A 14132-nucleotide genomic window follows, 5' to 3' on the forward strand; every position below is an offset into this window, starting at 1 on the left:
CCTCTTCCTGCCTTCTGACAGGTGTTTATAGCCCCAGGTGTAGCCTTGCCCCCTTTAATTAGCTCAGTTGGGCCCACCTGCTCTGACACACAGGCACTGGGCCTGGTGTACTTATAGGAACCGGCTACCCTGTAATATACCTCCCCATTTTCGGAGAAAATAAACCTTGGTTTTTTTGCTTTGATCTGTGAGGTGCCTCATTGGGCTTCTCTCAACCCTACCCCAAGGCAAAATACATTTCAGAAAAGGTTCCATATAATACTCAAGGGCTCCCCCCCATCAAGGTGGACTCCCAAATTTTCCCAAACCAACCAAAAAACTTTCCCTGCATTTATTTAACATAACAAACCAACCATTTCACATTACACAATCAGAGAGAGCACAGAAGGTTCCTGGGAATTTCCAGAGTGCATGCCCTAATGCCTGTGAAGGTTGATGTAGGAGCCAACTATCCAAATTCTACACCTGTTTGTGGCTCCTCTATGTCAGGGGACTCACTGGCTGGGAAGCTTTGCTGCTTTTCTCAGTTTGTGACACCTGAATGACGCAAAGGAGATGAGCAGACCAGTACAGCCCAGAAACTTTTCCCTTGGTATGACAGAGCAACAGAAGCTTTCTGCCCTGTTTCCACTGAACTCTGACATTATTGCTACTCTTAGATATTGTGGAGGAGGAGCCAGAGGGAGTGATGATGTTACCATCTCTTCTTCATTTTTTTCATACAGAGAGAGGATCTTTTGCTTCACAATCTGAAGCTACTCTTGGCTTCTCAGACCTTCTTGGAACCAAAGTTCTCGTGGAACTGAATTTCAGTATGCCCTGAAGGCCTGATCCAGTGTCCGTTGAAGTCAGTGGGGAGTCTTTCCTTTCCTCCGATGAGAAGGCTTGGAGCAGTCTCCTACTCTGTCCTGCAAGTTCCATGAACAGCTTCCATCAGCATGGGCCAGAGACAAAATTATGGTCCTTATGACCCAAGTAGCAAACTTCAGAGAGAGGGACCATCCGTTGAGCAAATGTCCCTTACCTAATCAAAAAGCCCTAGGATACGGGAGTCATGCACATTTTTTCACAGAAATGGTTGAAAATAACATTCCCAGGCATTAGGATCACAGACATAGGGAGGCATTCAAACAGTTAAAAAACAGATCACAAATTCTCCAATTCTGAATTGTTTGGTCAGGTGCCCAACCATGTTCTTCAGAACACATTGGGACAACTAAATGTGCAGGAAGAGCAGCCAGTTGCGTTTGCATTGAGATGTGGAAAAATGGAGTAGAAAGAAACCACACCAGTTTGCAAATGATATAATGACAATTGTTAATTCAAAGCACCCTCCTCTCTATCCAGGTTTTAACTTTAAGCACCTAAATCCTTGCAAAATTGGAGCCAAAAGTGATTTATTACTCTAGTATAGTTCAGCAATGTGGGTTTTGCCCACATGCTTAGGCTCTAACTGATCGCCATATTTGGGGTAGGGAAGGAATTTTACTAGAGACCCTGAGGGATTTTTGCCTTCCTCTGCAGCACAGGACATGGGTCACTTACAGGTTGCAACTAGTGTTGTGTGTTAGTGTGTGTGTTAGTGTTAGTGTGAATTCTCTGTAACTTGAAGTCTTTAAACCATGATTTGAGGACTTAAGTAACTCAGCCAGCAGTTAGGAGTCTCTTACAGGAGTGGATGGGTGAGGCTCTGTGGCCTGCAATATGCAGGAGTTCAGACTAGATGATCATGATGGTCCCTTCTGGCCTTAAAGTCTATGAATCTAAGTCCCATGGACCCTAACCCAGTCTCACAGAAATAAACCCCTAATCCCCATTCTTCTGAGTCCAGTGCAGTGGAGCCAGAGTCTCATACTCAGCCTCGCATAGCACAGTCAATATACAATCTTATCTTCTCCACCTGGACTTCGAGCTCACTGCACCCACAAGTTTTTCAGTGTCTGCACACAGAGTTTCTAATTCATTGATCATGAAGATTAAGCTTCCTCCTGAGTGAGCCACAGGTGTGTTGCCAGTTGCTCTCTCTCGTACCTGGGGTTCTGTAACCTGCATCCCATCACTTCTAATTGTTTTGCGAGCTCCCCAGCTTTCAGGACGGGAGCCATAAAAATTAGGGCTGTCAAGCGATTAAAATTTATCACAATTAATTGTGAGATTAAAAAAATTACACAATTAATCATGTGATTAATCGCACTGTTAAACAATAATAGAATACCATTTATTTAAATATTTTTGATATTTTATACATTTACAAATATACTGATTTAAGTTACAACACAGAATATAAAGTGAGCACTATACACTTTATATTTATTTTTATGACAAATATTTGTTCTGTAAAAAACAAAAAGAAATAGTATTTTTCAATTCACCTAATACAAGTACTGTAATGCAATCTCTTTATCATGAAAGTTGGACTGGCAAATGTAGAATTATGTACAAAAAATAACTGCATTCAAAAATAAAACAATGTAAAACTTTAGAGCCTACAAGTCCACTCAGTCCTACTTCTTGTTCAGCCAATCGCTCAGACAAATGAGTTTGTTTACATTTGTAGGAGATAATGCTGCCCACTTCTTATTTACAATGTCACCTTACAGTGAGAATAGATGTTCGCATGGCACTGTTGTAGCCAGCGTTGCAAGATATTTACGTGCCAGATGCACTAAAGATATGTCCCTTCATGCTTCAACCACCATTCCAGAGGACATGCATCCATGCTGATGATGGGTTCTGCTAACTGTTTAATAATCTTTTCCCGTAGGTGCTTACCTCCTCCGATTCTTATTGGCAAGTTTTAAACTGCTCCTGCATGCCTTGGGGATGGTCGCATGCTCCCTTTTCACTCCTCCTTCACCATCCTTATTTCAGCCTCTTATTTCCTTTTCCAGTCAACCCCAGACCCTCCCTGTCCTGGGCTATTGTTCTATTTCTCACTGCATGAGGGAAGAGAAACCCACCCAATCTCTCTCCAGAATTATTGGCCAGGGTAGCTCCTTGACCACTCCCATGTGCAGCTGAGTTCTCCGGCCCTGGACCTCCAGCTCAACTTCTGCTGTGGGGTAGACATGGGTCTCACCCTGGATACATGAGATGCATACCAGCAGATGTCAGTCTACCTTGTTGGTCTACCCTGGCCCCATTTTCTCAGACAAAAGTGAACCTACAACCTACAGTCTATGAGTTCCTCAATCACCACTTCTCCCAACCTACTGATAACACGTATGGCCAAGCCCTCTTAACGTTTCCAAATGGACCCTGACCCCTAGACACACAGACTGGACATTCTTATCTGAAATGCCCAGGCTGGCCACATCTGAAGCATGCCAGAGGGCTCCCTTTGCCATCCCCATGAGTGTTTCCATTAAATTGTAGAACTACCTGGGGCCCCTGGAGCTCTTGTGTATCCCCCAACTTTTGGCCACTTGCGGTCTTCCCCATAGGGAGTGTCCCTCAGTTTGCCATACTACCCAGCTGCTTGTGTCCCTCAGCCTCAAAGAAGGACTCTGTTCGTTCAACAGCTTCCCCAACTAAGGCCAGCTGAAAGTGCCTTACCCTGCTCTGGCTCCCATAGGTAGAACCTTTAGGAACTGCTCCAGAACAATTTAATCCATGATCCTTTCTATCGAGCTGGTCCTTGGAGCAGACCCACCACGCTGCAAGGTCACATAACTTCTGGGCCACTACCCATGGTTGTCCTCCTCACAGAAATGAAGCAACTCAAAATCTGTGTTTATATGCCTCTGGATTCCACCCTAATTGGTCCAGAATTAGGAGTTCACCTGTTCATCATCACTTGCTTACCAATAAGCTGCTTATGCCTTAGCCATCAGGAACAGTGCTAGGTAGGCTGCCCATGTCAATTCCTCCCAGCTCGCTGCCCTCATCACTCTCTCAAGTGTTTGGAAGAAGGCCTTGCAGTCATCTTCTGGTCCCAACTTCACCAGGCCCAGCCACTGCACAATCCCATCACCAACCATGTTCCCTGGTGTCTCTTGCTCCAACTGTTTATGTAATCATTCTTAAAAGCGGGCTTCTTACCATCTCTGTGGTGCAGCAATTTGTGTCTCCTGATATTTCTGCTGGTTCACCGTCATTTGCATGAGCAGAGCCTGAGTCTGCTGCTGCAATTCTTGTTGCCACTGTATCGCAGCTCTCTTGCTGCTGCGGCCCCATTACTAACAGGCAGATCACCTCCTCCATTTTTCCCCTTAGCTCCCAAACTGTGTGGGGTCACTCAGTATTGCAGGTGGGGCTCTCTCTTCACTGGGCACCAAAGGTCCACTTCACTCTTCCTTTGTATCAAGGCCCGATCAAAGTGCCCACATTCTCCACCGTATGTCACAGGGCAGGGCTTCTCCCCAGCTTCCAAACACATGCTGCCCAACCCCATCTTCTTTAGGAATGCTTATTGTCCCAACACAAGCAAGTAAAAACAAACAAAACAGTCCTTTAGCTTACCCTAGGGTTTCATAGACTCCCCTCCCGATGGTTTTTGATGATCCAATTTTTTTTTTTTTTTTTTTGCAATTTTCCAGTCCCAGCCAGCTCTGCTTCTTTTCAGGAACAATGGGTCCAGTTCAGGGAAACCTTTCAGGGCACTTAGCCCCTTGCTCCACAGCCCCACCACAGGCCCTCTTCCCCCAGACACAGGCTGCCCCAATCACTCTTCCTCTTCCTGCCCTCTGGCACATCTTTATAGCCCTGCCCCCCTTTAATTAGCTCACTTGAGCTCACTGGCTGTGACACAGGAGCTAGGCCTGGTCTATTCTCAGGGACCAGCTACTCTGTGACAAGCCCAAATCATGTAACTGTTCCAAAAAAGGGCCCAATCCTCCAAACACTACCAGATGTAGTGCTTACTGCCACTGAAGCTTTTGTAGGAAGTGTTTGTAGAATCGAGTGCTAGATTATTTTTGTTTAAAAGTTGAGAGAAAGGTTGCATTTCTGAAAAATAATATATAATATACATCCCTTATAAACAAAAAACACTCCATTCCACAGCAAATGGCCCAGCGCACTACAGCTTACAACAGTGGTACTAAAGACCATCATTGCAAAAATGACTGGTAAATTGGGCACCCAAAAAATTGAGGTGCCCAAAATAGAGTGGCCCAACCTTGAAGTGGCCTGATTTTCACAACGTGGTTGCTCAGAACTTTCTGAAAACCGTACCCCTTTAACGTATCCATAGTCAAGATATGGCCCAAACGCAAGGCACCCAGAATCACTAGCCATTTTTAAAAAGCTTAGCAATAGTTATGCAGTCAAGAGGGCAGTGGGGGAACCTGGATTCACTTATAGATGCTGCTGATTCCTCTTGCTCAGAGGGTTGGCGAGAAGCCTTTTTCAGACTTCTAAAGAGAGTTATGTTTTAGCTATTTGGAAAAATAACAACATTTTAGTTTGAGTTTTCTCAGGCGATTATTTTAAAAAAGCCTTTCAACAGAAACCTTTAAGTAATGCCTTTGATGTGTTGCCCTGCACTTGAACGTTGTGAAAAACATCTGGGGGAAAAAAAGACGACTATGGAAATCATTTGGATTTTAACTGAAAGCTGTACCACAAACATTTCACAACCTAAATGTTTGCCTTATTTTAAAAGGACTGTTATAGACTTCAATATTCTGATTTTGTACAGAACAAATGAATGGCAGGTCCCATTCTGAAAGTTACCATTCTCCTCTCTTTTGATAGGAAAGCTAACTGTTGCTAAACTAAGGATCACTGTAGATTGTAAATGAAATACATCATTCGTTTTTGTACACCCAACACTATTCTTGGAAGGATTTTTTTTAGCACAGTTTTACGCAACTATTTCCCTAACAGACAGTTCTAAATAATGCCCTTTTCTGTTACGTTTTAATCTACTTGCCTGGTGCGCATGTGTCAAGGTTCCTTCCCCACTCTGAACTCTAGGGTACAGATGTGGGGACCTGCATGAAAGACCCCCTAAGCTTATTCTTACCAGCTTAGGTTAAAAACTTCCCCAAGGTACAAACTTTGCCTTGTCCTTGAACCGTATGCTGCCACCACCAAGCATTTAAACAAACAGGGAAAGAGCTCACTTGGAGACATCTTCCCTCAAAGTATTCCCCCAAGCCCCATGCCCCCTTTCCTGAGGAGGGCTTGATAAGAATCCTCATCAATTTGTACAGGTGAACACAGACCCAAACCCTTGGATCTTAAGAACAATGAAAAATCAATCAGGTTCTTAAAAGAAGAATTTTAATTAAAGAAAAGGTAAAAGACTCACCTCTGTAAAATCAGGATGGTAAATACCTTACAGGGTAATCAGATCAAAACATAGAGAATCCCTCTAGGCAAAACCATAAGTTACAAAAAGACACAAAAACAGGAATATACATTCCATCCAGCACAGCTTATTTTACCAGCCATTAAAAGCAAATCTAATGCATTTCTAGCTAGATTACTTACTAACTTAACAGGAGTTATGAGGCTGCATTCCTGATCTGTTCCCGGCAAAAGCATCACACAGACAGACCAAACCCTTTGTTCCCCCCCCCTCCAGATTTGAAAGAATTTTGTCCCCTCATTGGCCATTTTGGGTTAGGTGCCCGCGGAGTTACCTTAGCTTCTTAACCCTTTACAGGTGACAGGATTTTGCCCCTGGCCAGGAGGGATTTTATAGCACTGTATACAGAAAGGTGGTTACCCTTCCCTTTATATTTATGACAGCGTGCACACGCACAAGGAGCCAGCACTGATGTAGTTTCTTAGAAACTGACAGCAGCTGTGTTAGATTAAACAAAAGCTCTCCATGATACTTATCTTTTTAACTTGGCACCAGCCTTTCCATTACTCCATATAGAGTTTTGTTTCTAAACACTTGAGTGGATGCATATAACTGTGGGAAATGTCTGAAAGACTTGTATGAAAAGATCAGGTTACAAAACTGTTTTAGTAGGACCAATTTTCTAAGTATTTTACTCTCATTTTCTTTTTATATATGTTTAAGAGAGTGTGTTAAGTGCAAGGAATATTCCAGCTTGCATGGAACAAAATCCATTCCCCAGACATATTTGGAGAGAACTAACTTATTAAGTAAAACTCCAGGATTTGGTTTGCTTTCATATACATTTAAATAAGAATTTTTGTGAGCTGTGAATCATCTCTCAACAGATAAAGTGCACAACAGCAGCAATGAATGGTTTAAGTCAGAAAACGTCCTGGTGAAAAATATTAAATCTATATATCAGTGATCGGCAACCTTTGGCACACGGCTCGCCAGAATAAGCCCCCTGGCGGGCCAGGCCAGTTTGTTTAATTGCCGCATCTGCAGGTTCGGCCGATCGCAGCTCCCACTGGCCACAGTTTGTCATTCCAGGACAATGGGGGCTGCAGGAAGTGGCGTGGGCTGAGGGACGTGCAGTGAACCACGGCCAGTGGGAGCTGTGAACCACGGCCAGTGGGAGCTGCAGTCTCCTGAACCTGGAGACGCGGCAGGTAAACAAACCAGCCCAGCCTGCCAGGAGGCTTACCCTGGCGGGCTGCGGGTCAGACGTTGCCGATCCCTGCTATATATTTTTTAAAATAAAGCTATGGGAACCTAATTCTTGAACATGAGCAGCAAAGAGGCAGTGTGGTCATTGGAACATAGAAATTGCCATAATGGATCACACTGACAGTCCACATGGCTCCATATCCTGTCTCAGAAAGTGGCCAATATCAGATGCTTCAAAGGAACATGCAAGAAACCCTCAAGAGGAGTATTATGGGATAATCAGCCCATAGGGGAAGTTTCATTTCATGCATTTTTTGCTTTTGTATTATTTTAGATGGTAAATAGGGGTGCCTAAATTACATTCTCCAGACCACTCACTATTCTGCACACCTTTGTCATGTCCCCTCTTATTCATTTCCTCTCTACAGTAAAACACAGCCTTTACAATTGCATCATTCCACTGCTGCTACATCATTTTGGATGCAGGGTGGCCAGAACTAAATAGCCCTCACCACTGGAATAATGCGTTACCACTGATTTATACCTAGCATTACAATCTTTTCAGTATTTCAATCCCACATTGTAACGTGGGGGGGGAGGAGGGATTACAGCATCATATTGGTCAGTTTTCATTTTGCTGTCCACAGTGACCCCCCAAGTCTCTTTCCTGAGTGATTATATACATTTGGAACCCAGCAGTATATACCAGTACTTCAAAGTATTCCTTCTAATGTACAGTATCTTGCATTTGTCAACAATGAATGTAATCCACCATCATGCTGCCTATTCTCCTAGTTTTGTCTGACGTTCTTCAATCTTCTCTATCCAATGTCTAATCCACAATAGCACTTTACTTTGTCAAAGGATTTTTGAAAAAGTCTAAGAAAGTTATAGTGATATCAGCTGGTTTTCCTTTGTCTTTTTATTTTGTTGAAATGCTCAAAGAATTCAAACAGATTAGGGAGGCATGATTTTTTTTGCAGAAGTTATGTTGGTTACTCTCGGTTACATCGAACCATCTAGATGTTTTATAATTCCATTTCAGGGTACGGTTTCAGCCATTTTATTTTACATCAGGTTCACCCCAATGCCTTTAAAAACAAATAGGTACAACATTTGTGACCTTCCAACCCTTCAGGATAACAATCTCACTAAAATCAGCTGCTAACAGTTCAGCCACTTCATTAAGTACCTTCTGAACTGTGACTTCTTGGTCTTTAATTTGTCACTCTGTTCTAGCACCTCCTTTGACTTCAGTCTCTGACAGCACTTCATCTTTGTTACCTGAAAGGGATAGAACAGTAGGCATTTTCCTAAAAACCTTTGTTCAGATTGACTGAGCACCAGGTTAGCTGCCCAATGTACTAAAGTCTAACTCTAATTCTGCCACTGGCCTTGCTGCATGTTCTAGGACAAGACACAATCTCTTTGCTTCAGTATCTCCACGTGTATAATGGGGGTAATACCTGTCTTATGAGGGTATTATGAGGTCTAATTTATCTGTGTTTGTGTTTTAAACCTGTGAAAAGCAATAGCAATGATAAGTATTTCTGTTAATACAACACTTCTTCAGTCATCCCAGTGCAGAGGACCCCACACAAAGACCTAGAGATACTTAAATCCTAGTTTAGTGCTGACTTTAAAAGCTGAAGTGGGGGTTAAGTTCCCTGAAAAGCCTTGCACCAACTCTGCTCAGCAGAGTGAATTTCAACTTTGGCCCAGTGCTTAAGCATGTAAAACTGACATTTATAAATCTAAGCACCAACATAAGTGTCCAAATACAGGATTTGCTGCCCTGAGTAAAGTTCCACACTGGAAAATCAGACACATAATCAGTGTCAGTGGAGAAGGCAGATTTTATGACCAAAGTAGACTGTGTTTTAGAGACGTCTTGAATTTTAACTAAAAGCTGTAAGTAATGTTTGTTTAATTATTAATTCCTAAGTCCAAGAATAGTTTAATTCCATCTTTCTCTGATTCTTAATAAAGTCTTTTAAAACTACCCTTGAGGGCTATGTTTAATAGGCATTGAATGCAGATGCCCCTGTGCTTCCGAAGTATGTCTGAACAATTTCATTTTAGCAGAATGGTTAATGGGGCAAAGCAGCCTCTGCTGGGCACATTCACCCAGTTTACTGGAAGTTTACTAAACGTCCACCTTCTTTTGCCTTTTCTTCTCCAGGTCAGAAGTTCTGAAGCTTCAGCTTCCTTCAAGAGGCAGCACAAAGCAAAAAGAAGGAGCAGCACTGCTGGATGGAAGACACTGTTTATCTGCTGTGCAACTGGATCGAAGCTCACCCACTGGGGGAGCAGGGATGTCAGAGAACGGTATAGAGAATCCTTTAAGTGCAGAATCCCTAGTTATTTTATTTCCTCAATGATGTGTCAGATTCTCAGCAGACAAACTAATATTTGCGTTAAAGATTTTGAACAATCAAAGCCACGGACTAATTCTAATGAATTTTGAAACCTTAAACAAAAAGTCAGTTTCCTCTCAAAAAATGTCTTATGTTTATTAAAAACCTGAACATGTCACTTGTAACTAACACTCGAAAGAATCACCTCATTTCTAGAATTCACTGGAACCAGAGTGACTTTTTTTCTTGCTTATTAGTAAGTGGTCCTAGCTTCTGTATGAATAATACCTGGGAACTTTAAGTTACAATCAGCTCCAAAAAAATCATTTACAGTTAATATTCCACATACTCTTTGAAAACAACCGTATCCCCTATCTAATTTTGAATGATCCGACTGGTTTAGAGCATGTAATGCTAACTACTGCTATAAACATGCCATTCTGTTGCAATTTCCCATGGGATTGCACATACTATGGTTTGAAAGTCTCGTAAAGCCAACAGGTCTCCGAAGACTGGCGCTAGTGAATAATTACACAGAATACCACTGGACTTCTATAGAGAAAAGAATTATAGGGACTCCGGATGGGATGACAAACTTTGTTGGCTCGTTTATATGCTGTAATGATGAGAGCCATTTAAGAAAGCTGCCTTCTTATCCTAAGGACCTTGATCCTGGTAATGGTTTATATGCCAAGTAGACAGCAATTGCAAACTTAGAGCTTGAGTTTCTCTTGGTGGTGTTGGACACAGCTACACGCAAATGAAGACAAATGTCAGGCTGCTTAGGAATTAACCATGAGCAAGAAATTGTGCTACAGAAGAAATCCATTGAGAAGAGATTTGAAGGTGAACAGCTAAATTTGACTTCTGAAGTGTAGGCCTGGAAGTGTGATATAATAATGCCCTCCACAAACAGAGAGAGATGTCATTGGGGTCCTGGATTATAAAATAAAATGCAGGTATTTTGTTCTGCTAGAGTGCAGCTGTGCATATGGGTGTCTGTTAGGGGAGTGGTAATAAGAAGTGCTTCTAGCATGATTTTCTAAAGGCATCTCTGTACTTTTAATTTGAGTTGAATACAACAAAACGGCCAGCATAGACCTGATCTGATTGCTTTGTGACAGTGGCTCTGTACTGTCATGTGAGAGATTTAGGGCTTGGCTTGCAGATGTAGAGAGCTGGGAGTTAAACCAGCCTTCGGAGACTGCAGCAGGAAAAACGCTGCCATGTGTGTTCACACTGTCAGCTGCAAGCACACTGGCGTGGCCACATTAGCAGCTCTTGCAACCCCACAAAGAGCATTGTGGTTGCTATCCCAGTGTGCAAGTGGCTGCAACGTGTTTTTCAAATGCGGTGGGGGAGATGGGTAGTTCAGACCACGCTTTGATCAACATCTTCTCAAACAGACTGAAGGGAGGCACTTAAAAGTCTGTAAGTGGTGTCCCAGCCAGTTCTCTGCTGGAAAGATGATGGCCTTCACATAGGCTGTTTATGGTGGGGTGGAGGTGAGCTGAGAGAGGGTGTAAATCCTCAGGTCTCCCATGGGAACACATTTGCATAAGTGAAAAGATCTTTACTAATGGATCTAAGATCTGTAAATATTCACCAACCACCCAATTTTTACATGTGCTATTTTAAAATCCTGGATGAAGAGCTGACCAGAGATTTGCAAAATATTCAAATGCAAAAATACTTGAAATTTTCAAAAATTTCTAAGGTTAGGAACTAAAAAATGAGCCCATTTTCACATAACATTTTGTTCAGGTAGGCCTCATTTCCAAGCTAAAATAACCTGTATTTCTAGTTTAAATGACTTTCCTATCAAGAATGATACAAAAAAAGTCATATTCACACCTTTACAATATGAAAATAGACATTTTCTCCAGTAAAGACCAATTTTGGTGTGCAAGGACAGGAGTGACAAAAATCACTCAGAATGAAACTGGAAAGTTGCACAAACAAAATTAGTCAGCTTCCCACAGCTCTAGGGTTGGCAGGTGAGATGATTTCATGCATTATAGATGTATGGTTTGTAGGTCTTTTATAAATTTTAATTTCTCATTGCAGAAGAGAATGTGTAACTATGGTTGAACAGTGTGTAATTAGATAATTAGATTTAACAAGCCTGAGAATATTTGTCTTATGCAATTTATATGGCTGTTTGTGGTGCCATGTAAGAGATTTCACTTGGCTCTCTGGTTTCCAGTCCTAATAACCATAGGCAGTAAAGGACATGTAAAAGGTAGTATCTGCTATGTCATGCTGTTGTGATGACAGTAGTGGATGTGTAAGTGGACATGTTCATTTACAGAAAGTGGCATTTCCACATGTGGAAGAAGTGATAAATAGTGGTTCAAATATGCAAGCATTAGGGCTGCTTGAAAGTTTGTGTTCTTCCCCCCCCCTTGCCATTTGCAAAGAGCTAATCTGTGTATTGCACATGGCATATGCGACACTGACTAGTAGAACAAACATGACAGTCTGCAAGTCTTAAAGGAATTGATGTCGTTCTGTAACATCGGTGGCTCATCAACAATTCTGCTACCCCCACAACCACTGTAACCCTGATCCCTTTTCTGTTGAACTCCATTAGCAAGATAATGTAAGTGATTATGCAAAAATGTGTACTACTAATGTATCACAGATTGAAGATCTGAAGGGAATTCTTTGTTTTGGCAATGTGAAGAGTTCTGAAGGAAAAGCAGTTCTAGGAAGTTAACTTCCCTAACATTATGACAGGTTTCAGAGTAGCAGCCGTGTTAGTCTGTATTCGCAAAAAGAACAGGAGTACTTGTGGCACTTTAGAGACTAACCAATTTATCTGAGCATAAGCTTTCGTGAGCTACAGCTTATGCTCAGATAAATTTGTTAGTCTCTAAGGTGCCACAAGTACTCCTTTTCTTTTTGCCTAGCGTTAAGCATTGCAATATAAATCTACAAACACTATGTAATACTGCAGGGAACCTGCTCAGCAGATCAGTTATTGATTGTGATAACCCATCAATTAGGTAAATGGAACCCCATTTGAAGGCAAATTGGATTAGCATGCCACTGTCCAATATTTTTAAAACATAACTAGAAACCAGATTGCCTTTTTTAATTGTAGAAAATATACCTAGCAGGGGAGCTGGTATCGTACCATTTAGGCTTGTAGCCAGGTAAAAGATGAATGTATTGGCCTGTATGTGCAACAAAACTGCCCTCTAAAGGATAGAATACAGTACATCAGACCTACCCAAATCTTTGTGATTACAGCCCTTCTGCCAATAGAGGGTGAGGCAAAGAGATTACATAACAAGCCCTACCACTAGTGCCAGCTAATGGATATGGTTCTTTAAACTTGAGCAGAAGAGGTCTGTATCTTGAAGATGGCTGAATTTTATTTCCTGGGCTGCGTGAATATTGTAGTCTATTGTAACAAACCCATAGGCAGCAGCCTACAGCACAGTTTGGGTGCCAACTGCAAATAAAATTCAAGTCTACAGACAATTATATAAATCTCCCACTCTCCCCCACACACGTAGACACAGAAGTAGTTAAGGTTAGAGCTCTGGTTCTTCAGTTCCTAAAACACAAGCCTCTATCACTTGACCTCGAGCCTTTAGCTCGGGGCGGGCAAACTTTTTGGCCTGAGGGCCACATCAGGTTTTCAAAATTGTATGGAGGGCCGGTTAGGGGAGGCTCTCTCTCCCCAAACAGCCAGGCGTGGCGTGGAGTGGCGTGGCCCAGCCCCTGCCTCCTATCCCTGCCCCCCACCCCACTTCTCTTCCCCGGGACTCCTGCCCCATCCACCACCTCCTGCACTCTAACTGGCCACCCCCAGATCCCCCCCGACTGCCCCCTGCCGCCCCATCCAACCCCCCCCCCTCATTCCTGACTGCCCCCCCCAGGACCCCTGCCCCATCCAACCCCCCTGTTCCCCACCCTCTGACCACCCCAACCCCTGACCACACCCCCGACCCCTGACCACACCTCCTAACTCCTCTGCCCTCTATCCAACCCCTCCCCCCCGCCCCCTTATCACGCTGCCTGGAGCGCCGGTGGCTAGCGGTGCTATAGACACACTGCCCAGAGCACCGGGTCAGGCCGTGACTGCATCTGCGCTGCCCGGCCGCCCAGAGTGTTGGGTCAGCGGTGCGGCACGGAGCCTGCAGGGGAGGAGGAACAGCAGGGGAGGGTCTGGGGGCTAGCCTCCCAGGCCAGGAGCTCAAGGGCCTGGCTGGAGGGTCCCGCAGGCCGGATGTGGCCCGCAAGCTGTAGTTTGCCCACCTCTGCGTTAGCTAGTTGAAGGTGCAGATCTCATATCTTCT

At 43.3% G+C, this 14132-nt stretch overlaps 1 protein-coding gene across 2 annotated transcripts in view; it reads left to right on the forward strand.

Moving 5' to 3' along the window:
• The window catches only part of EFCC1 (EF-hand and coiled-coil domain containing 1), an 84382-nt gene that overhangs the window by 55333 nt on the left and 14917 nt on the right, over window positions 1-14132 (forward strand). For both annotated transcript variants that reach the window (XM_073352223.2, XM_073352224.2), the window contains exon 3: window positions 9648-9793. In XM_073352223.2, coding sequence (XP_073208324.1) covers window positions 9648-9793 — 146 coding nt within the window. The remainder of the gene's footprint in view (window positions 1-9647; window positions 9794-14132) is intronic.

This window comes from Lepidochelys kempii, chromosome 7 (assembly GCF_965140285.1).
Source record: "Lepidochelys kempii isolate rLepKem1 chromosome 7, rLepKem1.hap1, whole genome shotgun sequence".
NCBI lineage: Eukaryota > Metazoa > Chordata > Testudines > Cheloniidae > Lepidochelys > Lepidochelys kempii.